This window comes from Lagenorhynchus albirostris, chromosome 3, assembly GCF_949774975.1.
Source record: "Lagenorhynchus albirostris chromosome 3, mLagAlb1.1, whole genome shotgun sequence".
Taxonomy (NCBI): domain Eukaryota; kingdom Metazoa; phylum Chordata; class Mammalia; order Artiodactyla; family Delphinidae; genus Lagenorhynchus; species Lagenorhynchus albirostris.
The window spans coordinates 152,102,919-152,127,704 of record NC_083097.1 but is presented as its reverse complement, the minus strand read 5'-3'; the positions used below and the strand labels follow the sequence as shown (position 1 = coordinate 152,127,704).

At 40.6% G+C, this 24,786-nt stretch overlaps 1 protein-coding gene across 5 annotated transcripts in view; it reads left to right on the top strand.

Moving 5' to 3' along the window:
* The first annotated feature begins 4,961 nt into the window (after positions 1-4,961).
* Positions 4,962-24,786, top strand: part of UIMC1 (ubiquitin interaction motif containing 1) — a 138,442-nt gene continuing 118,617 nt past the window's right edge. For 4 of the 5 annotated variants that reach the window (XM_060144302.1, XM_060144297.1, XM_060144300.1 and 1 more), the window contains exons 1-2: positions 4,962-5,082; positions 18,593-18,747. In XM_060144302.1, coding sequence (XP_060000285.1) covers positions 18,601-18,747 — 147 coding nt within the window. In that variant the 5' untranslated portion in view covers positions 4,962-5,082; positions 18,593-18,600. Of the gene's footprint in view, positions 5,083-11,956; positions 12,151-18,592; positions 18,748-24,786 lie in introns of those variants that run through there. The other variant, XM_060144298.1, reaches the window with a different exon arrangement.

The following is a 24,786-nucleotide window of genomic DNA, read 5'->3' as shown; positions in this document are numbered from 1 at the left end:
GCAGTCCCTCTTCTAATGACCTGTTTGTTTACACACTGGGCACGGCCCGGGGGGCTCTTTCTGGCAATCTCAGGCCCAGTGGCCAGTTGACTTGCATTTGTAGCACTCCCCCTTGTTGGTCTTACCTCCAGACCGATAGTTCGACTTTTCTTGGCCCCCTTGGGTTATCCTGAGGTCGCAAGCCATGGCTGACAGCAACAGCTATCAGTTTTGCATGAGCCCTGGCCTGTGTTTTCTTATGTTGGGTTCTCTCTTCTTCCCCAGCTTGATCTCAGTTATTAAGTACCCCAAAGGCCACATGTAGGAGTTGGGACATGGGGGCTTGTGAGCCAAATTGTAACTTCTGGAGTTTCTGTCTAATATTAGGTGTGGACTGGCTGATGAAGTGTTGTCCCAGAAGGGACTGACCTTTGGAAGTGGAGGAATCTATGGTGGTATACTTTTTTTTCTTTTAATTTCTTTATTTTATTTCTTTATTTTTTTGGCTGTGTTGGTCCTCCACTGCTGCACGTGGGCTTTCTCTAGCTGTGGCGAGTGGGGGCTACTCTTCGTTGCGGTGCATGGGCTTCTCATTGTTATGACCTCGCTTGTTGTGGAGCACTGGCTCTAGGTGCGTGGGCTTCAGTAGTTGTGGCACGTGGGCTCAGTAGTTGTGGCTCACGGGCTCTAGAGCACAGGCTCAGTAGTTGTAGAGCACAGGCTTAGTTGCTCTGTGGCATGTGGGATCCTCCCGGACCAGGGCTCGAACCTGTGTCCCCTTCATTGGCCACTGTGCCACCAGGGAAGTCCCCAAATTTCCAATTCTTAAGGATACACTCCAGAGGTGTCTCTTCTGGCTTGGAGGGGGATCCTTCCATGCTGAGTAACCTGCAACCGAGAACACGAGAGTACTCCTAGAATAGAATCTGGTGTCCTGGAAACATTTACCAGGAGGGTTTAACCTGAAGGGGTTCAGGGCGTCCCCCAAATTCCCTTCGAACCTGATGGGGTTTCAAGCGACCTCTACTCTCCCATCAATTTTTGACCAGACGTCTCTGGCCTTCCTTTGTACCTTGTGCAAGGCGTCTCCCTCAGCACGGCCAGAGAAGGGCTTTTGAATCAGTGCAGACCGGTTGCCAGGGCTTTCCTTAAGAGGGATCCCTTGTCTACAGAGTTTATGTCCTATGATAAGTCTTCCAATGGTGGGGTGTATTTCTCGCGACTGAGCATCTACAAAGTTTGTAATTCGGGATTCTGGGTAGCAGCCAGTCCGATAGGCTGTCTGTAGCAGCATGTAGGCTGTTAAGGCCTGGAGTGATGGGGCTGATAGATGCAAAGACAAACCCTTGAAAAAATTGGAGTTGGGCACTGTGGAAGATGTCATGGGTTTCAAGGCTCGAGGGCTGGGAGGTATAGAAATTCTCATAGTAAATCTCTGGGCATTGAGTGAGGTGAGAGACTAGACAACAGAAGAATCCAAAATCCTTTGCCCTATCTGTCTGGCAACTAAGATAGAATAGGGAATTGTCTGACAATTTTGTCTGACACAGGCAGCACTGGGTTTGGCAGGGGCAGGGATGCAGTTTAGGAATAATATCCAGTAAATCCTTCCCTAAAAGGGGGCAGAGATACGAAGTGAGAAAGAGACCTTGTTGTGCGAGTAAGGTGGGAAGGAAAGGCGTAGTGGAGGGTTCCTTACGGGACAGAGAGAGGGAGAGCAAGAGAGAGACCCCTGGGGCTCCTGCACCGTTGGAAATCATGTTTCCACCACATCCCAAAGGACAGTGTCACCTGTCACCCAAGTGTTACTTGAATCTGCATGGCCTGGGAAATTCCCCTGCCACCCCTTATGTTGTTGTGGGGAGCCACGAGGCTGGGAGCGGACAGAGCAAGAGTGAAAGTCAGGGGCCTCAAGCCACAGCTGGGTGAAGCCCGCGGTTTACCTTGACTTCCCGAATTCCTGGGTTTCGGCACCAAATATGATCACGGGTGGCCTTGGCCTGCAGTGGCTTGAAGCAGGATTTCAGTTCCCGGCCAGTGATTGAGGTCGGTCCCGGCAGTGAGAGCACCGGATCCTAGCCACTAGAACGGTCGTCAGTGACAAAGCCCTGGCCGTACGGCTTTGCAGAAAAAGAATCCCCACAAAGACAGAAAGTAGTGAAACAGGTAAAGTATTTATTAAGAGAAAAAAAGAGTACAGTATGTGTGGATAGACACATGGGTGGGCTCAGAGAGAGAGTCGCACCCTCATGGCAGCTTGAATCACTTTTATGGGGCATTTCTTCCATGTTTCCTTTGACCAATCATTTTGATTTGCCTGGATCAGAGTCCATATTTGGTGTATCTCAGGATTTTCCCATGTGTGCATGCACATCTCTTAGCCAAGATGGATTCTACTGAAGAGGCCTATGGGTAGTGAGCATTAGTTGCCATCACTTCCCTTTTGACCTCCAAGGAGCCCTTCTGTGCATGTATAGTTGGGGAGGTCTCCAGACTTCAAGAATGAGGAATTTAGGGACTTCCCTGGTGGCGCAGTGGTTTGGAGTCCGCCTGCCATTGCAGGGGACATGGGTTCGATCCCTGTTCCGGGAAGATTCCACATGCTGTGGAGCAACTAAGCCCGTGTGCCACAACTACTGAGCCTGTGTGCCACAACTACTGGAGCCTGCGTGCCTAGAGCCTGTGCTCCACAACAAGAGAAGCCACTGCAATGAGAAGCCCATGCATCGCAATGAAGAGCAGCCCCTGCTTGCCGCAAGTAGAGAAAGCCTGCGCTCAGCAACAAAGACCCAATGCAGCCAAAACTAACTAACTAAATTTATTTTAAAAGAAAAGAATGAGGAATATGTGGTCTCTTATAGTCTATCCCAGGAGGGCCTAGTCTCCTCTCTCAATTTTTCTGTTGTTTCTGTCTCAGAGTATCGGTCCACGAAGAACGAAATCAAACCGTTTGCCCTGGGGGCCCATGTGTCTCCTGCCTCAAATTGGGGTTAGAGGAAGCAGAGGAAGAATTGACTGAGCTGGATTTTGGCGGATCAATTGGAGGTAGATGAGTTGAGGGAATAGGAAAAGGGCATTCCAGAATAAAATGTTACAAAAAAAGTACTGAGAATAATGTACCTATAGTTCAGCTAGCCAACTGTTAACATTTTGTTTAGTTTTCTTCTTTTTTTTAAAGAAATCATGAAAGACCTGTCAAAAGTGCTCTTTATTCCTCCTTTCCATTTATCCTGGCTTCCACCCCTCCCCACTCTCGTGCCGTCATATTATCCCAGTGTGTATTCATATATTCATCTAGTTCATTTTCTATACACACATATTTTCCATAATCAGTATATATTGTAATTCTATGTATTTTTAAATTTACATAAATCATTTCACATGTACACATAACAGAGCCACAAGGCTAAAACTAATGAATGATTTCTAAAACTGTTTTTCCCATTCTCTCCCTCCTTTGCTGGGAACTAAAACTTAAATTCTTTGCTACTGTACATTCTTTGTTACTGATTAACGTGGGTGGGCATTCTTGCTGTTTTTTGCTTGTTCCTCTGATCTTAACTCCAGCCCCAAGACTTTGCTTTAAATACACGCTTTCTCCCCAGAAGGCAGGTCATAGTTTTCAAGGCGCTAGTCTGCTACCCTCCTCATTTGCTGGCAAATCAATACATTTCTCTTTCCTTTATCCTCAAAACCTTGTCCTCATTATTCTCATTTGGCGAGGGGACAAGGACGGAATTTTCGGTAACATTCTTTGGGACGTTGCTATTTCAACAACTCTTACGAGCTGTCAAATGTTGATACATATAGGACTCATTTATTAGTTTTATTTGTTGTAATATTTTATTGTAGGAACATACCACGTTTTATTCATTCATGTCTTATTGTACATTTCCTTTTTCATTTTTCATAGGGAAGTGGGCTTGAACATGAACATTTCTTCTGCACACCTGTATACATGAAATTGCTGGGTCATAAAATGCACATTTTAAATTTCACCAAAAGTGGCTATTCTAATTTTTTGCTTCCACCTGGCATCTCTAAGAGTTTCCATTTCCCAGATTTCCTTCTTCCCCTGAAATGGTCAGACTTTAACATTTACCATCCAAAGATAGTTTTCGTTTTTTTGTGGCCTCTCCCATTGCGGAGCACAGGCTCCGGACGCGTAGGCTCAGCAGCCATGGCTCACGGGCCCAGCCGCTCCGCGGCATGTGGGATCTTCCCGGACCGGGGCACAAACCCGTGTCCCCTGCATTGGCAGGCAGACTCTCAACCACTGCGCCACCAGGGAAGCCCCCGGAGATAGTTTTCAAGTGGTCTTATCAGATAATTTCAGTCTAACTTTATTTATTTATATAAATTTATTTAGTTTTGGTTGCATTGGGTCTTCTTTGTTGTGCACAGGCTTTCTCTAGCTGTGGCGAGCGGGGACCACTCTTCATTGGGGTGCACGGGCTCTAGGCGCCCGCGGCCTTCAGTAGTTGTGGGACACAGGCTCAGTAGTTGTCGCTCGTGGGCTCTAGAGCACAGGCTCAGTAGTTGTGGCACATGGGCTTAGTTGCTCTGCGGCATGTGGTATCTTCCCGGAGCAGGGCTATGAACCCGTGTCCCCTGCGTTGGCAGGAGGATTCTTAACCACTGCGCCACCAGGTAAGTCCTCAGTCTAACTTTAGATACATGCAAAGACAGGGCCAGAGGAGGCTTGATGTGGCAGAGAAACCTTTGAAGGTTTCACTGTAGGGTTTCGGGGACCCTGTTACTACTCTTTAGTTTCCCTCAAAGCACTAGCAAATGATAAAGCAAACGAACAAACTGCGAGACCACCGGGAGGTGCCCAGTATGCCCTTGGATATGGAATCCACCTCGCGCTGATGGCGCCTCCCACCTCACACGGTTGGTATGTCCTGGCGGCAGTCTCCCCCCCGCAGTGCGGGTTGGTTCCGTCCCCGGACGCCCGCGCATGCGCCTGCCCCGAGAGCTCGTCTTCTCGCGGTACCTCAGCTTCGCGCGCGCTCGTCCGCCCCTAGTTCCTAAAGTGCTGCGGACGGTTGCGACCCGCGGCACCTGAGGGGGGGGGCTCAGCGAAGCGGCGGGGACCGGTCGGTGAGTACTTGACGCTTCGGTACACCTCCCGCCCTTTTGCTTCCCGCCTCCTTCTCACCCTCAGGGGGGCCGCGGCCCACTCCTCTCCCGGAGGGGCGCCTCTGACTTGGGGGTAGGGCCCTCTCGACGGTGAGGCGGGTCTCTCCGGACGCCGAGGTGGGCGCCTCCTGAAGGGACGGCCCTTTGGGACGGCGGGGTAGGCCCCTTGGAAAACCGGGGATGGCTCCTCAGGGTACTGGGCGCCTCTCGACGCCTGGTGGGCCCCTGGTGACGCCGGATGGGCTTCCGCCCTCGGGTGCCCGGACCGCGCCCCTCACACACAGGGTGCGGTCTTCATTCTCCCCGGGTTCCCCTGGCGAAGGGCTCTGGTTCCCGCCAGCCCCTCGAAGGCGTCTTTCTCACGCTGAGCACCCCGCGAGCGGCCTCCGTCCGCGCCGCCTCCTTCCGCGGGGGTCCCACAGCCGAGACTTCTCGCGGAGTCAGGGCGACTGGGCCCCTCCGCCCCTTTCTCCTCACGCTCCCTCCCTACTCCAGGCTACTGTTTTGTTGGTGAGTGTTATAGTTTTTTTGCCCAGATATAAAGATGTTTCTTGGGAATCCTTATCATCATTTACCACTTTCCTCTCCAACAGAACTAGTATGTTTCCGCGCTGTACGGTGATAGTGTTTCAGGCTTTTTACATACACACATTTGTTGAATCTTCACGACAATCTTGTGAGATAGGTACTCTTATCCTCCTCACTTTACATATTAGATAACTGAGGATCGAAGACACATGGCGTAAGTCGTTGAGCTGGTTTTGAATCCAGCCAGACTGACTCCAATGTTCTTGTTCTTGTATTTAGTCACTGAGAATGAGTAACACCCAGGAAAAAGTGAAAGTTTATGCTACTGTCTTTATTTTTTCCTGTTAGAGGCAGTGCCTTTTAGTTGAATCCAAAAGTGTGTCTCTGGAATCAGACACATCGCGTTTCAATTCCCAACTTTCCTATTTACGAACTTGAGAAATTACCAGCTGTTTGATTTTGAATGTTTCCTAATGTGTAAAATCGTGATAAAAATAACGTAAAATAATGATGCCTACCACATAGAGTTATTGGGAGGAGTAACCTCTATAATGCATGTGAGGTACCTAAAATAGTGTCCAAGGACTCAGTAAATAACTGTAATTATTTCTCAGTGTGTTTGGATTCTGTTTTTACACACTTGTCCTAAACTGAGGCTGAATATAAACTGGAAAATAGAGCATCAGGTGTGTGTGTGTGCGTTTACCTTTTTTTAAATTGGAGAAACAGTCAAGCTGATCAGTTGATGAAGAGCTTGGTACCGAGTTTCTTGAATGGTGACTTATTTAGGCGTAAAAGTCAATCATTCATAGAGGACTGTTAAGGTCGCTGTGCCACCAAGCTTTCAGAGCAATTTTGACAGATTTGGTAGGGAGAATGTCAAGATTTTAAATTATCTTGTCAGTGATTGTTCTTCAGATAGATCAAGATGGTGGAAGTGCTGAACAAAAAAGAAAAATAATATCTTCCAAATTGGAGATTTTCAAGGACACTACCAACCTGTGATGTAACAAGTCTCATTTTTGGGTCACCTTTCCTGCTTGTGCATTCTTTATAGACATTTTGTTCCTAACTGTCATGATTAAGAAGAGACTGTTGGCATCTAGACACTGTTCCTTCTTTGCAGACACAGTGGTAATTCATTCTGTAGCCTCTGTTCAAGTAATTGAAGATAAATCATTATTTTAGTGATTTTAATTTTTTTTTTCATTTTGAAGGGTAGCAACTTAAATAGTAGTTGAACTATATGTTAGGTTGTTCGTTTAAATTGGCTGAGCAGTGACCTTTTTACTCTTAGAATTTCTGTGGAAATAGTATGGCTAAATCTCATGAAGCACTGGAATTTTGAAATCTGTGGGGTGCCAATACTTAACACTTCTTACTGATCCCTTATCTGCTGTGATTGTTTGAAAACCCATTTTGAGCCTGAAGGTGGTTCTGTGCTAGGGAGAAGAGTTTTTACTCATTTAAATATCTTTAAGGAATTACATGTATTTGGTGGTGTAGCTACCACTGCTATCATGTTTGAACATACTGGTTTAAATAACTAAATGTACAAGAAACACTTAAAAAGATAAAAACTATTCCTTACAAGATGTTTTCTTAGGGAACTATGATTCCTCCAGTCTTCCCCCATACTTATCCCTACCTATTCATGATATTCTTTTAGATTCAAGGATCACCTTAAGTCTTATTTATTCTCCATATAGCTTCCTACAGCCTATCATAATTTTAGCCTTCTGTGCCTTTATATAGCATTTAGTAATTTAAATATATATAATTTAAATGTATATTTTATTGAATTATATTTAATAATTTAAATATATAAGTTATGCTATAATTTAAATATAAGCATAAAGTATAATTCATCTAATATTTATGTGTGCATACCTTACATTAGGCAGCAGTTGGAAGAAATCCAAAGATTAAGTCATGGAGTATTGGGAGTCAGGATTTGGAGTCAAGAGACAGATGTGCAAGTGCCTGCTTTGTGGCTTTGGGCAAGTTACTTTTCTGAACCTACGTTTCCTCATAATAATTATATATACTTCTTAGGTTTTTATGAGGATTAATTAAAATATTCATTCACTTACAAATACTTATTATTAAAAAAAGCCCTTCTTAAAAAAGTATTGTTGACATATAATGAAGTGAATCAACCTTAATTGTATAGTTCAGTACATACATCCATGTAACTGCCACCCAAATAAAGATATGGAACATTTCCAGCACCTCAGAAGGGTCACCTGTGCCCCTTCCCAGTCAGTACCCTCCAGAGATAACTAGTGTTCTGGCTTGGTCACAGTAGGTTAATTTTTTTTAAACATCTTTATTGAGATATAATTCATATACCATACAATTTACCCACTTAAATGTACAATTCATTGGCTTTTAGTATTTTCACAGAGTTGTGTAACCATCACAACAACCAATTTTAGAACATTTCTTCACCCCAAAGAGAAACTCCATACCCCTAAGCCATCAGTACCATTCCCCCTGAGCCCTAAGCAATCACTGATCTACTCTCTGTCTATATAGGTTTACTAATACGGATATTTTATGTAAATAGAGTCTTACAGTATGTGGTCCTTCTGGCTTCCTTTTACTTAGCATGATGTTTTCAAGCTTTATGTATGTTGTTACATGTATCAGGCTTCATTCCTTTTTATTGCTGGATAATTTTCTGTTGTATGGATGTGACATTATTCCTTCACCTGTTGATGGACATTTGTGTTGTTTCCATTGTGGGGCTCTCATGAGTAATGCTGCTTTGTGAACATTTATGTACAAGATTTTGTGTGGACATAAATTTTAATTTCTTTTGGCTATTTACCTAGGAGTGGAATTGCTGAGTTGTATGGTAACTCTAATTTTAACATTTTGAGGAACTGCTAGACTGTTTTCGAAAGAGGCTTCACTATTTCACATATCCACCAGTAGCGTATGAGGGTTCAATTTCTCCAAATCCTTGCCTACACTTGTTATTGTATGTCTTTTTAAATTTTATTTTAAATTTTTAATAAGTTTTAAAAAATGTTTTATTTATTTATTTTATTTTTATTTATTTTTGGCTGCGTTGGGTCTTTGTTGCTGCGTGCGGGCTTTCTCTAGTCGCAACTGCAAGCGGGGGCTACTCTTTGTTGCGGTGCATGGGCTTCTCATTGCGGTGGCTTCTCTTGTTGCGGAGCACGGGGTCTAGTTGCGCGGGCTTCAGTAGTTGTGGCTCTTGGGCTCTAGAGCACAGGCTCAGTAGTTGTGGCACACGGGCTTAGTTGCTCCGCGGCATGTGGGATCTTCCTGGACCAGGGCTCGAAACCATGTACCCTGCATTGGCAGGCGGATTCTTAACCACTGCACCACCAGGGAAGACTTATTGAATGTCTTTTTGATCATACACCCATTCTGGTGGGTGTAAAGTGGTATCACATCGTGGTTTTGATTTGCATTTCCCTGATGGCTATTTGTATTGAACATCTTTTACGCATTTGCTTGCCATCTGTAAATAATCTTTGGAGAAATGTGTACTTCGATTCTTTGGCTAATTTTTTTTTTTTTTTTTTTTTGTGGTACGCGGGCCTCTCACTGTTGTGGCCTCTCCCGTTGTGGAGCACAGGCTCCGGACGCGCAGGCTCAGCGGCCATGGCTTATGGGCCCAGCTGCTCTGTGGCATGTGGGATCCTCCCGGACCGGGGCACGAACCTGTGTCCCCTGCATCGGCAGGCGGACTCTCAACCACTGCGCCACCAGGGAAGCCCTGTTTTTTTTTTTTTTTATTGTGGAAATCGTCCACGTTTTATTCAGTATTAGGGAAAAAGCAACAGTAAAGAGATTGCATTCAGTGTGATTTTCAGCATCCTAGAAACACCATTATTTATGTAGAGCAGAGATAAAGTTATAAGCAGATAATGTGGCAATGGATTTCACCTTGTTCTGGCACAACCTAATTTTGGCTGCCTTACCAGGTGAATCCAGTAAACAGAGACCCTCTTTTCAAACCAGTTTTAGGGGACGTGCTACTATTCTTACTACTGTTAGCCTCTTCTCATCAGGTCATCCTTTATTCCTGTAGCCCTATCTACTCACTAGTTAGCATTTCAGTTTTCTGCTCTCTGAAGGTTCCAAAAGAGTCTGTCTATTGATTTCATCACGCAGAACCGAGGTATATGGATGAGTCAGTGTGTATGTGTGTATGTGTGCGTGTTCATGAAAGAGACAGAGATAGAGCAAAGACATAGCAGAGGGAGAGAGAAAGAGAGAGAAGGAAAGTTATAAAAATAATCTCTTTTACTTTTCCCCTTTTCCGGTTTTGTTTTTCAAGTATGGGACTATTTTTTTTTTTTTTAGTTTGTTTAATTAATTAATTTTTTTGGCTGCATTGGGTCTTCATTGCTGCATGCGGGCTTTCTCTAGTTGTGGCGAGCAGGGCTGCTCTTCATTGTGGTGTGCGGGCTTCTCATTGCGGTGGCTTCTCTTGTTGCAGAGCATGGGCTCTAGGCGCGCGGGCTTCAGTAGTTGCAGCACATGGGCTCAGTGGTTGTGGCACGTGGGCCTTAGAGCACATGGGCTTAACTAGTTGCCATGCATGGGCTCAGTAGTTGTAGCTTGCGGGCTCTAGAGCGCAGGCTCAGTAGTTACGGCACACGGGCTTAGTTGCTGTGTGGCATGTGGGATCTTCCTGGACCAGGGATCGAACCCATGTTCTCTGAATTGGCAGGCGGTTTCTTAACCATTGCGCCACCAAAGGAGTCCCTGGGACTATGGTTTTGGATCAGCATAGTCTCTCTGATTTTTTTCAACCAAAATATTTTCTAATAAAACTCCTCCAAATTTTGCTTATTTGGCATGGGATCACTTCTCTAGTCTTTAGTGATGATTTGAAAATTCCTGTTTTTTTTTAAATTAATTTTTATTGAAGTATAGTTACAGTGTTGTGTTAGTTTTTGCTGTACAGCAAAGTGAATCAGCTATATGTATACATATAGCCCCTCTTTTTTGGATTTCCTTCCCATTTAGGTCACCACAGAAAATTGAGTAGAGTTTCCTGTGTTGTACAGTAGGTTCTCATTAGTGATCTGTTTTATACATAGTAGTGTATGTATGTCAGTCCCAGTCTCCCAATTCATCCCACCCCCTCCTTCCCCCCCGCCCCCCGGTATCCATACATTCATTCTCTACATCTGTGTCTATTTCAGCTTTGCAGATAAGTTCATCTGTATCATTTTTCTGGATTCCACATATAAGCGATATTATACGATATTTTTCTTTTTCTGATTTACTTCACTCTGTATGACAGTTTCTGGGTCCATCCACATCTCTGCAGATTGCACAGTTTCATTCCTTTTTATGGTTAATATTCCACTTTATATATGTACCACATCATCTTTATCCATTTTTCTGTCGATGGACATTTAGGTTTGCTCCATGTCCTGGCTATTGTAAATAGCGCTGCAGTGAACATTGGGGTGCATGTATCTTTTTGAATTATGGTTTTCTCCGGGTATATGCCCAGGAGTGGGATTGCTGGGTCATATGGCAGTTCTGTTTTTAGTTTTTTAAGGAACCCCCATGCTGTTCTCCATAGTGTCTGTATCAATTTACATTCCCACCAACAGTGCAAGAGGGTTTCCTTTTCTTCACACCCTCTCCAGTATTTATTGTTTGTAGATTTTTTTTGATGATGGCCCTTCTGACTGGTGTGAGGTGATACCTCATTGTAGTTTTGATTTGCATTTCTCTAATAATTAGTGATCTTGGGCATCTTTTCATGTGTTTATTGGCCACCTGTATGTCTTCTTTGGAGAAATGTCTATTTAGGTCTTCCGCCCATGTTTTGATTGGGTTGTTTGTATTTTTGATATTGAGTTGCATGTGCTCTTTGTATATTTTGGAGATTAATCCCTTGTCAATTGCTTCGTTGGCAAATATTTTCTCTCATTCTGAGGGTTGGCTTTTCATTTTGTTATAGTTTCCTTTTATGTGCAAAAGCTTTTAAGTTTAATTAGGTCCCATTGTTTATTTTTGTTTTCATTAGTCTAGGAGGTGGGTCTTTTAAAAAAGATCTTGCTGTGATTTATGTCAGAGAGTGTTCTGCCTATGTTTTCCTCTAAGAGCTTTATAGTGTCCAGCCTTACATTTAGGTCTTTAATCCATTTTGAGTTTTATTCTTGTGTATGGTGTTAGGGAGTGTTCTAATTTCATTCTTTTACATGTAGCTGTCCAGTTTTCCCAGCACCACTCTGGCTAATTTTTTTTTTTTTTTTTTTTTTTGGCGGTACAAGGGCCTCTCACTGTTGTGGCCTCTCCCATTGTGGAGCACAGGCTCCGGACGCGCAGGCTCAGCGGCCATGGCTCACGGGCCCAGCCGCTCCGCGGCATGTGGGATCTTCTGGGACCGGGGCACAAACCCGTGTCCCCTGCATCGGCAGGCGGACTCTCAACCACTGCGCCACCAGGGAAGCCCACCACCACCATAATCAAGATACAGAACACTTATCTCAGGAGGTACCCTTGTGCCTGTTATCAGTCATTTCTCTCTCTCCCCCAGTCTGCCCTAAGGCAATTACTTGTTTGTTTTCTTTCCACTATTGATTATATTAGTCTTTTCTAGAATTTCATATACAGGCATATCTCAGATCTTGTGATTCCTCACGCTGGTCAAAATGACTATCAAAAAGTCTACAAATAACAAATGCTGGAGAGAGTGTGGAGAAAAGGGAACCCTTTTATACTGTTGGTGGGAATGTAAATTGATGCAGCCACTATGGAAAACAGTTATGGAGTTCCTTAAAAAAGTAAAAGTAGAGATACCATATGATCCAGTAATCCTACTCCTAGGCATATATCCAGAAAAGATGAAAAAAACTCTAATTTGATCTGCTGTATAAAACGAAAAACAAAACCTCTAATTTGAGAAGATACAGACACCCCAATGTTCATAACAGCACTATTTACAATAGCCAAGACATGGAAACAACCTAGATGCCCATCAATAGATGATTGGTTTAAGGAGATGTGGGGTGTGTGTGTGTGTGTGTGTGTGTGTGTGTGTGTGTGTGTGTGTAAAATGGAATATTACTCAGCCATGAAATTGAATAAAATAATGCCATTTGCAGCAACATGGATGGCCCTAGAGATTATCATACTAAGTGAAGTCAGACAGAAAGACAAGTATATAATAATACTTATATGTGGAATCTAAAAAATAATACAAATGAATCTGTATATAAAACAGAAACAGACTCACAGACATAGAAAACAAACTTACGGTTACCAATGGGGAAAGGGAAGGGTGGGGAGGGATAAATTAGGAGTAGGGGATTAACAGATACAAACTACTATACATAAAATGGATAAGCAGCAAGGATTTACTGTATAACACAGGGAACAACAGTATTTGGTATCTTATAATAACCTGTAAGGGAAAATAATCTGAAAAAAAAAACCCGAATCACCTTGCTGTACACCTGGAACCAACACAGTATTGTAAATCATCTATACTACAGTAAAAAATTTACCTATTAGCTTAATATTTTCTTCTTTTCTGTGTGATTTCTTCAAGACTTAAGTCATTAAAAAATATGCATTAAGAATAGAAATTTGTGTTTAGCTTCCATTCTTATGATAGGGAATGATTTTGTGAATGACTCTGGATTGGAAGTGTTTGGGTGTACATTTTATTACTATCCTCCCTTAATACTAGGATTGTACAGACTTTTTTTTTTTTTTTTGCGGTACGTGGGCCTCTCACTGCTGGAGCCCCTCCCATTGCGGAGCACAGGCTCCGGACGCGCAGGCTCAGCAGCTACGGCTTATGGGCCCAGCCGCTCCATGGCACGTGGGATCCTCCCGGACCGGGGCACGAATCCCCGCGTCCCCTGCATCGGCAGGCGGACTCCCAACCACTGCGCCACCAGGGAAGCCCTGTACAGACTTTTTTTGATAATAAGATGTAACATTTCCCTTAGGAGTAGTTGGATGATTAAACAGTTTGAGCAGTTTGTAACACAGTTAAGGTTGTTCTTTTTATTTTATTTTTTTATAATTGCTTTGCCTTAAAAAAAAAAATTTGGTTGCGTTAGGTTTTAGTTGCGGCAGGCAGGCTCCTTAGTTGTGGCATGCGAACTCTTAGTTGCAGCGTGCATGTGGGACCTAGTTCCCTGACCAGGGATCAAACCTGGGTCCCCTGCATTGGGAGCGTGGAGTCATATCCACTATGCCACCAGGGAAGTCCCTAAGGTTGTTCTTTTTTTTTTTTTTAATAAATTTATTTATTTATTGGCCATGTTGGGTCTTCGTTGCTGCACACTGGCTTTCTCTAGTTGTGGTGCGTGGGCTTCTCATTGTGGTGGCTTCTCTTGTTGTGGAGCATGGGCTCTAGGCCCGTGGGCTTCAGTAGTTGTGGCACTCAGGCTCAGTAGTTGTGGCACACGGGCTTAGTTGCTCTGTGGCATGTGGGTCTTCCCGGACCAGGGCTCAAACCCGTGTCCCCTGCATTGGCAGGTGGATTCTTAACCACTGCGCCACCAGGGAAGTCCTAAGGTTGTTCTTTTTAAATCAGTGACTATTTAAGTCATTAAGTCTCTGCTTTGGTTATAATGTAAAATCACCTGGGGAGGTTTTTTTTTTAATTTAGGTAGAATTCATAGAACATAAAATCCAACATTTTAGTCATTTTAAAGTGTATAATTTAATAGCTTTTTGTACCTTCAAAATGTTGTGCAGCTATCACCACTTTCTAATTTTAAACATTTTCATCACCCCAGAAAGAAACCCTATAGTCATTAAGTAGTCAGTCTATATTTCTCTCTCCTCCAACTTCTAGCAGTCTTAATCTGCTTTCTGTCTCTGTAGATTTGTCTATTCAGGATGTTTCATATAGACAGAATCATACAATATGTGGGCTTTTGTGTCTGGCTGCTTTCATTTAACATAATGTTTTCAAGGTTTATCCATGTTGTAGCATGTATTAGTACTTTATTCCTTTTTAAGGCTGACCAATATTCCATTTTATGGATGTCCCACATTTTGTGTATCCATTCATCATTTGGGTTATTTACATTTTTTGGCTATTATAATTAAGGCTGTTATGAACATTTAAGTACAAGTTTTTTTTTTGAATACTTTTTAATTTTATTGGGTGTTTACCTGGGAGTAGAATTGCTAAGTGTATTTTAACTTTTTGAGGAATTGCCAAGCTATTTTCCACAGCAGCTGCAGAATTTTATATTCTCACTAGCAGTGGATGAAAGTTTTAATTTCTCTGCATCCTTGGGACTTCCTTGGTGGTGCAGTGGTTAAGAATCTGCCTGCCAACTCAGGGGACACGAGTTCGAGCCCTGGTCCAGGAAGATCCCACATGCCGTGGAGCAACTAAGCCCATGTGCCACAACTACTGAGCCTGTGCTCTAGAGCCTGTGAGCCACAGCTACTGAGCCCGTGTGCCACAACTACTGAAGCCCACATGCCTAGAGCCGGTGCTCTGCAACAAGAGAAGCCACCACAATGAGAAGCCCGTGCAACGCAATGAAGAGTAGTCCCTGCTTGCTGCAACTAGAGAAAGACCTTACACAGCAACAAAGACCCAACACAGCCAATAAATAAATAAATTTATAAAAAATTTCTCCACATCCTTGACAACATTTGCTGTTTTCTTAAAATAAAAATCCCCCACAACTTTGAGATATGATTCACTTACCATATAATCCACCCACTTAAACTATACAACTGAAATTAAAAAACTGAACTGCCATATAATCCAGCAATTTCACCTCTGAGTATTTACCCGAAGAAAACAAAAACACTAATTTGAAAAGATATATGCACACCAGTGTTAATTGCAGCATTATTTACAGTAACCAAGATATGGAAGCAACCTAAATGTCTATTGATATGTTAGTGGATAAAGAAGAAGTCATACACACACACACACACACACACACACACACACACACACACACACACACAGTGAAATATTACTGAGCCATAAGAAAATGAAATTTTGCCATTTGGAACAGCATAGATAGATCTAGAGGGTATTATGCTAAGTGAAATAAGTCTGACAGAAAAAGACAAGTACAGATGTGTGATCTCACTTATATGTGGAATCTAAAAAACAAAACAAAACAGACTCATAGATACAGAGAATAAACCGGCGGTTGCCAAAGGGGAGGGGGATTGGAGATGGGGCAAAATTGATGAAAGGGATTGAGGTATAAATCTCTAGTTAAAAGATAAATAAGCCATGAGGATGTAATAGCATAAGGAATATGGTCAGTAATATTTTAATAGTTTTGTATGGGTGCAGATGAGTTACTAGACTTATTATGGTGATCATTTCATAATGTATGCAAATGTCAGATCACTATCTAATATACCTGAAAATAATATTGTACATCAATTATATTTTCAATTAAAAAACATGCAGTTGAAAAGTATAGAATTTTAAAACATTTTATTACCTCAAAAAAGAAATCTCTCTGCCCCTTAGTGGTTACTCTTCAACTCTTCCAATCCCCCTGTCCTTGACAACCACTAATCTACTTTCTATGTTTATAGATTTGCTCTTCTGGATGTTTCATATAAAATGTGATATTTTGTGACTGCCTTCTTTGACTAAACATGTTTTCAAGGTTTATTCATGTTGTAGCCTGTATTAATACTTCATTCCTTCTTTTTTCCCCCACAGTGACTGAACCATTTTACATTCCCATCAACAATATACTAGGATTCCAATTTCTCCATATCCTCGTCAGCACTTGTTGTTTTCTATTATTTTTTTATAGCAATCATTAGTGGGCTTTGCATTTGCCTGATGACTAATTGTGTTGAACACCTTTTCATGTGCTTACTGGTCATTTATATATCTTCTTTGGAGAAATGTGTGTTCATATTCTTTGCCCATTTTATAGTTGGTTTATTTGCCCTTTTACTGTTGAGTTGCAAGAGTTCTTTATATATTCTGTATACAGTTCCTTTATTATATAGATGCTTTGCAAATATTTTTCCCATTCTTTATTATTTTTTTAAACTTTTCTTAATATTATGGTTTGGAGCACAAAGGTTTTTAATAAGATGAAGCCCAGTTTATCTGTTCTTTCTTTTGTTGCTTATGCTTTTTTAAAAAAATACATATGTTTATTTTATTTATTTATTTTTGGCTGCGTTGGGTCTTTGTTGCTGCGCACAGGCTTTCTCTAGTTGCGGCAAGTGGGGGCTGCTCTTCATTGCGGTGCGTGTGCTTCACTGCGATGGCTTCTCTTTTGCAGAGCATGGGCTCTAGGCATGCAGGCTTCAGTAGTTGTTGCACGTGCACTCAGTAGTTGGGGATCACGGGCTCTAGAGTGCAGGCTCAGTAGTTGTGGTGCATGGGCTTAGTTGCTGTGTGGCATGTGGGATCTTCCCGGACCAGGGCTTGAACCCATGTCCCATGCATTGGCAGGTGGATTCTTAACCACTGCGCCACCAGGGAAGTCCCATTGTTGTTTATGCTTTTTATGTCATATTTAACAAACTATTGCCTGTCCAAGATGACAAAGCTTTATGCCTATGTTTTGCTTAAGAATTTTATAGGTTTTGCTCTTTCATTCTGGTCTTTGATCCATTTATTTCATGCAGTTCTTTATTATGTGAGGTAGAGGTCCAGTTTCATTCTTTTGCATTTGGATATCTGGTTGTGCCAGTACCATTTGTTGAAGAGACTTATACTTTGCCCATTGAACTATCTTGGTACCTTTGTCGAAAGCAATTGATAGCAAATGTGTGGGTGTTTTCCTGACTGTCACATAATGAATAGTTCTTTGATTCCATTTATCTTTATTTCTGTTCTTGTGCCAGTGCCACACGGTCTTGATGATGTAGCTTTGTAGTAAGTTTTGAAATTGAGATGTGTGAGTCCTTCAGCTTTGTTCCTTTTTTTCAAGATTATTTTGGCTATTCTGGGACCTCTGTTTTTCCATATGAATTTTAGGATCAACTTGTCTATGTCTACAAAAAAGCCAATAGGAATTGTATTAGGGATTATGTTGTATCTGTAGAGCAATTTGGGGAATATTGTTGTCTTAACAATGTCAAGTCTTCCAGTTCATGAACATGGGATGTCTTTGCATTTACTTAGATCTTTTATATCTTTCAACAATATTTTAAAGTTTTCAGTTGCAGGTGTTGCACTTTTGTTAAATTTTGTTAAGAATTTTATTATTATTTACGAATTTTATTATTTTTGATGCTATTAAGAATGGAATTTAAAATTTTCATTTTTGGATTATTTATTGCTAGTAGATAACAGTATAATTGATTTTTGTATATTTACCTTGTATCCAGCAATCTTGCTGAACTTTTTCATTAATTATAACAGTTTTTTAGTGGATTTCTTAGTTCTTATTTTTTGAATACAAGATCATGCCATCTACAAAAGGCAGTAGTTTTACTTCTTCCTTTCCTATTTGGATGTCTTTTATTTCTTCTTCTTGCTTAATTGACCTGTCTAGAGCCTCCAGTATAATGTTCAATAGAAATGATGAAAGCAGACATTCTTGTCTTGTTCCTGTCCTAAGAGGAAAGCATTTAGTCTTTCACCTTTAAGTATGATATTAGCAGTGGGTATTTTGAAGATGTCCTTTATTGGGTTGAGGCATTGGTATTAAAAAAAAACTTTTAAATAAATAATAATATATAGTCAAGAGGACCAGTTATTTAAGTTAATGTTTAAGGAACTAGGATAAATTATTGTATTTTTCCTATTGAAATATCGCTGAAGAGATGAGGTTTATATATTTATATATGTATTTTTTCCTTTATAGAAAAAATACAAATCTTAATGAGTAGTAGAAGAGTTCAGAAATCCAGTTTTACTTCTGTTAGATGCATATCTTTTTTTTTTACATGACCAAATTACAAATAGCATCTAAAAAACTTATACTTTAAATTATTTTTCCTTGTATTTCAGACAAAAGGATGCCGCGGAGAAAGAAAAAAGTTAAAGAAGTCTCTGAAGCTCAGAACCTGGAGAGGAAAGATATAGAAACTACCAGTCCTGTCAATGTGAAGAAGAAGCGTAGACTTGAGGATGCATTCATTGTGATATCTGATAGTGATGGAGAGGTCAGTATTATGAAGAGTAGAGCACTAGGTCTCAGACTAGGCCTCCTTATCTGTGACTGGTTTGTTTTGTGAGACTATACCTTAATGACACCATGAAGTTTTTTGATTTTTTTTTTTAATTAAAAAAATTTTTTTAAGGTTTTTTTTTTTGTTGTGGACCATTTTTAAGTCTTTATTGAATTTGTTACAATATTTCTTCTGTTTTATGTTTTGGTGTCTTGGCCGGGAGGCATGTGGGATCTTAGCTCCCCGACCAGGGATCAAACCCGCACCCCCTGCATTGGAAGGCAAAGTTTTAACCACTGGACCGTCAGGGAAGTCCTGACCATGCAGTTTTTACTTAGCTTCATTTTGATTTGTAAATGGAATTAAGAATTACTTAAGGGCTTCCCTGGTGGCACAGTGGTTGAGAGTCTGCCTGCCGATGCAGGGGACACGGGTTTGTGCCCCGGTCTGGGAAGATCCCACATGCCATGGAGCGGCTGGGCCCATGAGCCATGGCCGCTGGGCCTGCGTGTCCGGAGCCTGTGCTCCACAAAGGGAGAGGCCACAACAGTGAGAGGCCCGCGTACCGAAAAAAAAAAAATTACTTAAAAGAAAGAAATCATACTGTTTGGCTGAGGATGGATCATAGTTCCTCAGTTTTATATTAACTGAAGGTGGTATTTTAAAACTATTTGAATAAGTTAGATGTGAATCTTAATTTTCATATGTTTGGAAAGAGAGAAAGACAATGGAAATGCCTTTTAAGTCTCTAGATATACTCTGTCCAATGTGGTAGCAACTAGCCACCTGTAGCTATTTAAATTTAAATTAATTAAAATTAAATACAAGGAAAAATCAGTTCCTTTCTTGCACTAGTCACCTCTAGTACCTGCTGTGTTATCGCAGGTATAGAACATTTCCTTCATTGTAGAAAGCTTTGTTGGACAGTGCTGTAATAGATCTTAACATCTTTCCTTTGTTCCCTATTTCCATTTGTTAATTGGAGATTTGTACCTGTCTATAGGTCACATCCAGTAAGCCAGTGAAGTAAGTCATAGTTTTTTCCTCTAAGTTTACCTCTCGCTCTTCTTTATCTTCTATCTCATTTGATGGTAGAACCACTCATTTACCTCAAGTTATAAAGCTCAGAATTATCTCTAACTCTTTCATCTATCTGATGTTTTATACCTAATCATTCACCACAAATGATTCACCATATCCTTTAGCTTTTTTAATATGATTTTTCTTTTTTTTTTAAATTTATTTTTATTTTTGGCTGCGTCGGGTCTTTGTTGCGGCATGTGGGATCTTGGTTGTGGTGCGAGGGTTTTCTCTCTCTGATTGTGGTGCATGGGCTCCAGAGCGTGTTGGTCTTTGTAGTTGCGGCTTTCGGGCTCCAGAGCACGTGGGCTTTGTAGTTTGAGGCACACAGTTCTCTAGTTGAGGTGTGCGGGCTCAGTAGTTGCCCCGTGGCATGTGGGATCTTAGTTCCCCGACCAGGGATTGAACCCGCATCCCCTGCATTGGGAGGCGGATTCTTTACCACTGGACCACCAGGGGAGTCCCACATCCTTTAGCGTTTAACCTCTTAAATGACACTCACATCTGTCCTTCCTGTTCCATTTTTCATTTATTTTCTTGATCACTTGTTATTTGAGTTCTTATAGCAGACGCTTAACTTGCTTCTCTGCCTTCAGTTTTTTCTCTCTAAATTTCACTTAGCTTACTCCAGCTTTTTTCTAAGAATTTAAATTTTAGATCTTTGTACTTGCTTGCTTAGAAATCCTTGACTCCATAATCCCTACAAAATCAGTTTAGAATTTTAATATGGTATACTCTGTCAGAACCTTTACAGTCTGAATAGTCTCATTTATATTCTTATCAGTAGTGTGTTAATTTCCTTGTTCCCTGCAAAGACTTATGACATTTTTTATTTTTCCCAACTTGATAATCAGAAGTATGTTTTTAATAATAAGCAAGATGGAACAGTTTTTCATATTTCTGTTGGATATTTGTTTTTCTGGGGGGGAACTTTCTTGTAGTCCGATTTTTAATTAGGATTTTGTCTAAATAGTTCTTTTTTAAAGTATATAAGTATAAAGAAGAGAACAATCCATTGATGCTACTATTTGGATAACTAAACTTAATATTGACAAGAGTAAAATAGTTATACATGTACATTTATATTAAAAAGTTAGGGCTTCCCTGGTGGTGCAGTGGTTGGGAGTCCGCCTGCCGATGCAGGGGACACGGGTTCATGCCCCGGCCCGGGAAGATCCCACATGCCGCAGAGCGGCTGGGCCCGTGAGCCATGGCCGCTGAGCCTGCACGTCCAGAGCCTGTGCTCCGCGACGGGAGAGGCCACAACAGTGAGAGGCCCGTGTACCGCAAAAAAAAAAAAAAAGTTATATACATACCTGTTACAAAATCAAAACAGAATAAAAACAGTTCAAAAGTGTTTGAAAATAAAACTGTAGAAAGGTGTATAATGAGGATGTACATCTGAGTCAGTGTACATTTAATGAAAGGTAACAATTTCTTCTGTATTCTTCCAGAAAAAAAAATCTTTATCCATAATACCATCAATAAAAACTTTTACAGGAAACGAATCACGTGACACATAATGTTTTGCTTTTTCACTTAATATTACTTGTAGATCTTTCTATAACAGCACATACAGATTTATCTCATTAAATTTTTAAAAATTGTCAAATATATTGTATGTACAGGAGAGTGCATAATATGTAAATGCATAGTTTAAAAAAAAGAATCTGAACACATGTATTCACCATATTTGAAGCCCTCTTGACTTAGTGTGGACCCTCCCCAAATGCGTCTCTTTCCACACATCCAGAGGTAACTACTATATTTATCTTTTCCATTCTTTTCTTTACATTGCTACCACATTTACATGTGTCTCTAAACAGTGTACATTTATATTGAAAAACTGAGTCTCAGTGGTTAGGCACTTCTACCAATGTTTTTCAGCAATCTATCCTTTCTCCAAAGATTTGAAATTTCACCTTTATTGTAAATTAAAATCTTGTCTGTAAATAGGTTAGTTTTTGGATTTTCTATTTTGTTCCATTGATCTATAACATATTTTTGAAATAAATATTCAGTTGATTATCTTATGTTTTTTAGATAGGCACTTATATCTGCTAATAATGATAATTTTTCTCTTTTCCTTTCTAGTGTTTACAATTAACTTTTTTGCTTGTTTTATTGCATTGACTGTAGACTCCACAATAATGGTGATTGATGTCAGTGATAGAGTACATCTTTATCTTGATCTTGAATTTAATTGTGGAAGTATTCTGATGTTTTGCTGTATGTTTCATATTTCTGTTCTTTATTATGTTTCAGAAATATTCTTTAACTGCTTATTTACTATTAGTATTTTTAGAAATGTATGTTTAATCAAATATTTAATCAAATTTCATTATTTAGCAAGATGATGATACAGTTTTTCTCCTGTTATCAGTTAGTATTATATATTAATACAGTTTTAAATTTTGGAACATCTTTGCATTTCTGGAGTAAATCTTACTTGGTCATGATATATTACATTAACATAATATTGAATTTTCTTTCTCAGTATATCATTTATGAGTTTGCATCTGTATTCCTAGTGGCGTTTGTTTTATGTAATTGTCTTTTTTTGGTATTGTTTTCATCAGATTTTAGGATTAGGTTTATGGTATAAAATAGAGGAAGCTTTTCATTATTTTAATGTTCTACCAGTTTAAATAGTAGAGGAATTTTCTGTTCTTTAAGGTTTACTAGGATTTGTTCATAAAACTGGTCTACCAACTAATTTTTCTTTTCTTTTTTTTTTTTTTTTGTGGGATTCTCCCAGACTGGGGCACGAACGTGTGTCCCCTGCATTGGCAGGAGGACTCTCAACCACTGCGTCACCAGGGAAGCCCGCACCAACTAATTTTTAATATTACTTTATGTTCTTTTAATATTACTTTATGTTCTTGGTATTTTTGTGCATTTTTAAAAAAGACTTTGTTTTACAGTGTAAAAAAGTAGTTGGTACAGTCATTCTTTTGGGCTGTGAGTTTAAAATTAAATGAATTACTTGATATTTCTTCTGCTCTTTGCACTGCTGACAGCAGTAACTTTAATTTATTCTTCAGCTTAGATGTCAGTTTCTTTGGCGGGCGGGGGGGCGGGTCCTTGCAGATCTTCCAAGATTGGGGTCAGTTGGCCATCTCTTATGCTTTCATAGAACCTATATTTCTGTAGTATTGATTGTCACACTGTTTTGAAACTGCCGCTGTGTTTTACTGCCTTTAACACTAGACCATGATTTCCTAGAGGTTAAGAATTTTGTATCTTAAATACCTAACAATAGTGCTTGGCCTATATTAGTAGACATTATCAAAAAATACCTGTATTAAGCTTTACTTGTTGGTGCTGCTGTTTTATTTATTTCAATATTTCTTCAAGAAAACATTCTAGTTCTCTGGTGCAGAAGAAGCCAGGAAATGTCTTACTTTTTTCTTCCTTCCTTCCTTCCTTCCTCCCTCCGTCCCTCCCTTTCTTTTTTAAATTGAAGTATAATTGATTTAAAATGTTGTGTTAATTACTGCTGTATAGAAAAGTGATTCAGTTTTTTGTATATTTATGTATATATACATTCTTTTTTAAAAATATTCTTTTCCATTGTGGTTTATCATAGGATACCAGATATAGTTCTCTATATAGTGCTATACAGTGGGAACTTGTTGTTTATCCACTCTATATATAAAAGTTTACAGCTGCTAACCCCAACCTCCCACTCCATCCCTCCCCCAACCCACTCCCCCTTTGGCAACCACCAATCTGTTCTCTATGTCCGTGATTTTGTTTCTGTTTCATAGATAGGTTCATGTTGTATTTTAGATTCCACATGTAAGTGATATCATATGGTATTTGTCTTTCTCTTTCTGACTTACTTCACTCAGTATGATAATCTTTAGTTGCATCCATGTTGCTGCAAATGGCATTATTTCGTTCTTTTTTATGGCTGAGTAGCATTCCATTGTATATATGTATCACATTTCCTTTCTCCACTCATCTGTTGATGGACATTTAGGTTGTTTCCATGTCTTGGCTATTGTGAACAGTGCTGCTATGAACATAGGGGTGCATGTATCTTTTTTTTTTTTTAATAAATTTATTTTTGGCTGTGTTGGGTCTTCATTGCTTCACATGGGCTTTCTCTAGTTGTGGCAAGCGGGGGCTACTCTTCGTTGCGGTGTGCAGGCCTCTCATTGCGGCGGCTTCTCTTGTGGAGTACGGGCTCTAGGTGCGTGGGCTTTGGTAGTTGTGGCACGTGGGCTCAGTAGTTGTGGCTCATGGGCTCTAGAGCACAGGCTCAGTAGTTGTGGTGTATGGGCTTAGTTGCTCCGTGGCATGTGGGATCTTCCAGCCCAGGGATCGAACCCATGTCCCCTGCATTGGCAGGCGGATTCTTAACCACTGTGCCACCTGGGAAGTCCTCACAGGAATTTTGAGAGGAATTAAATGAGGTGATGTATTTAAAGTACCTGACACATAATAAGTCTGCAGTACATAGTAACTGTTTATTAAAAGTTTCTGTTGTATGATATAAGCTGGTAGACATATTGTAAGAAACACATTTATATAAGAGAGTACAAAAAGCGTACTGTATCATGAAATCACTTCTTTGATATCAGTTGGATCACCTGCCTCTCTGCCTGAAGAAAGATGCACATAAGGATCAGTACCCAGTTGGATTCTGTTGGTCCCAAAACAATCCATGGGGCCAGTTAGATCCAATGAATTGGATCTACAGTTGATCCTTGAACAACACAGGTTTGAACTGCATGAGTCCACTTATACATGGATTTTTTTCAATAGTAAATATTACTGTATTACATGATCTGTGGTTGGTTGAACCTGCAGATGCAGAACCGCAGTTATGGAGGATTTGCAGATATGGAGGATCCGTGTATATATAGGGTGCCGCCTGTAAGTTATACACAAATTTTTGACTCTGCGGAGGGTCGGTACCCATAACCCTCTCGTTGTTCAGGGTCC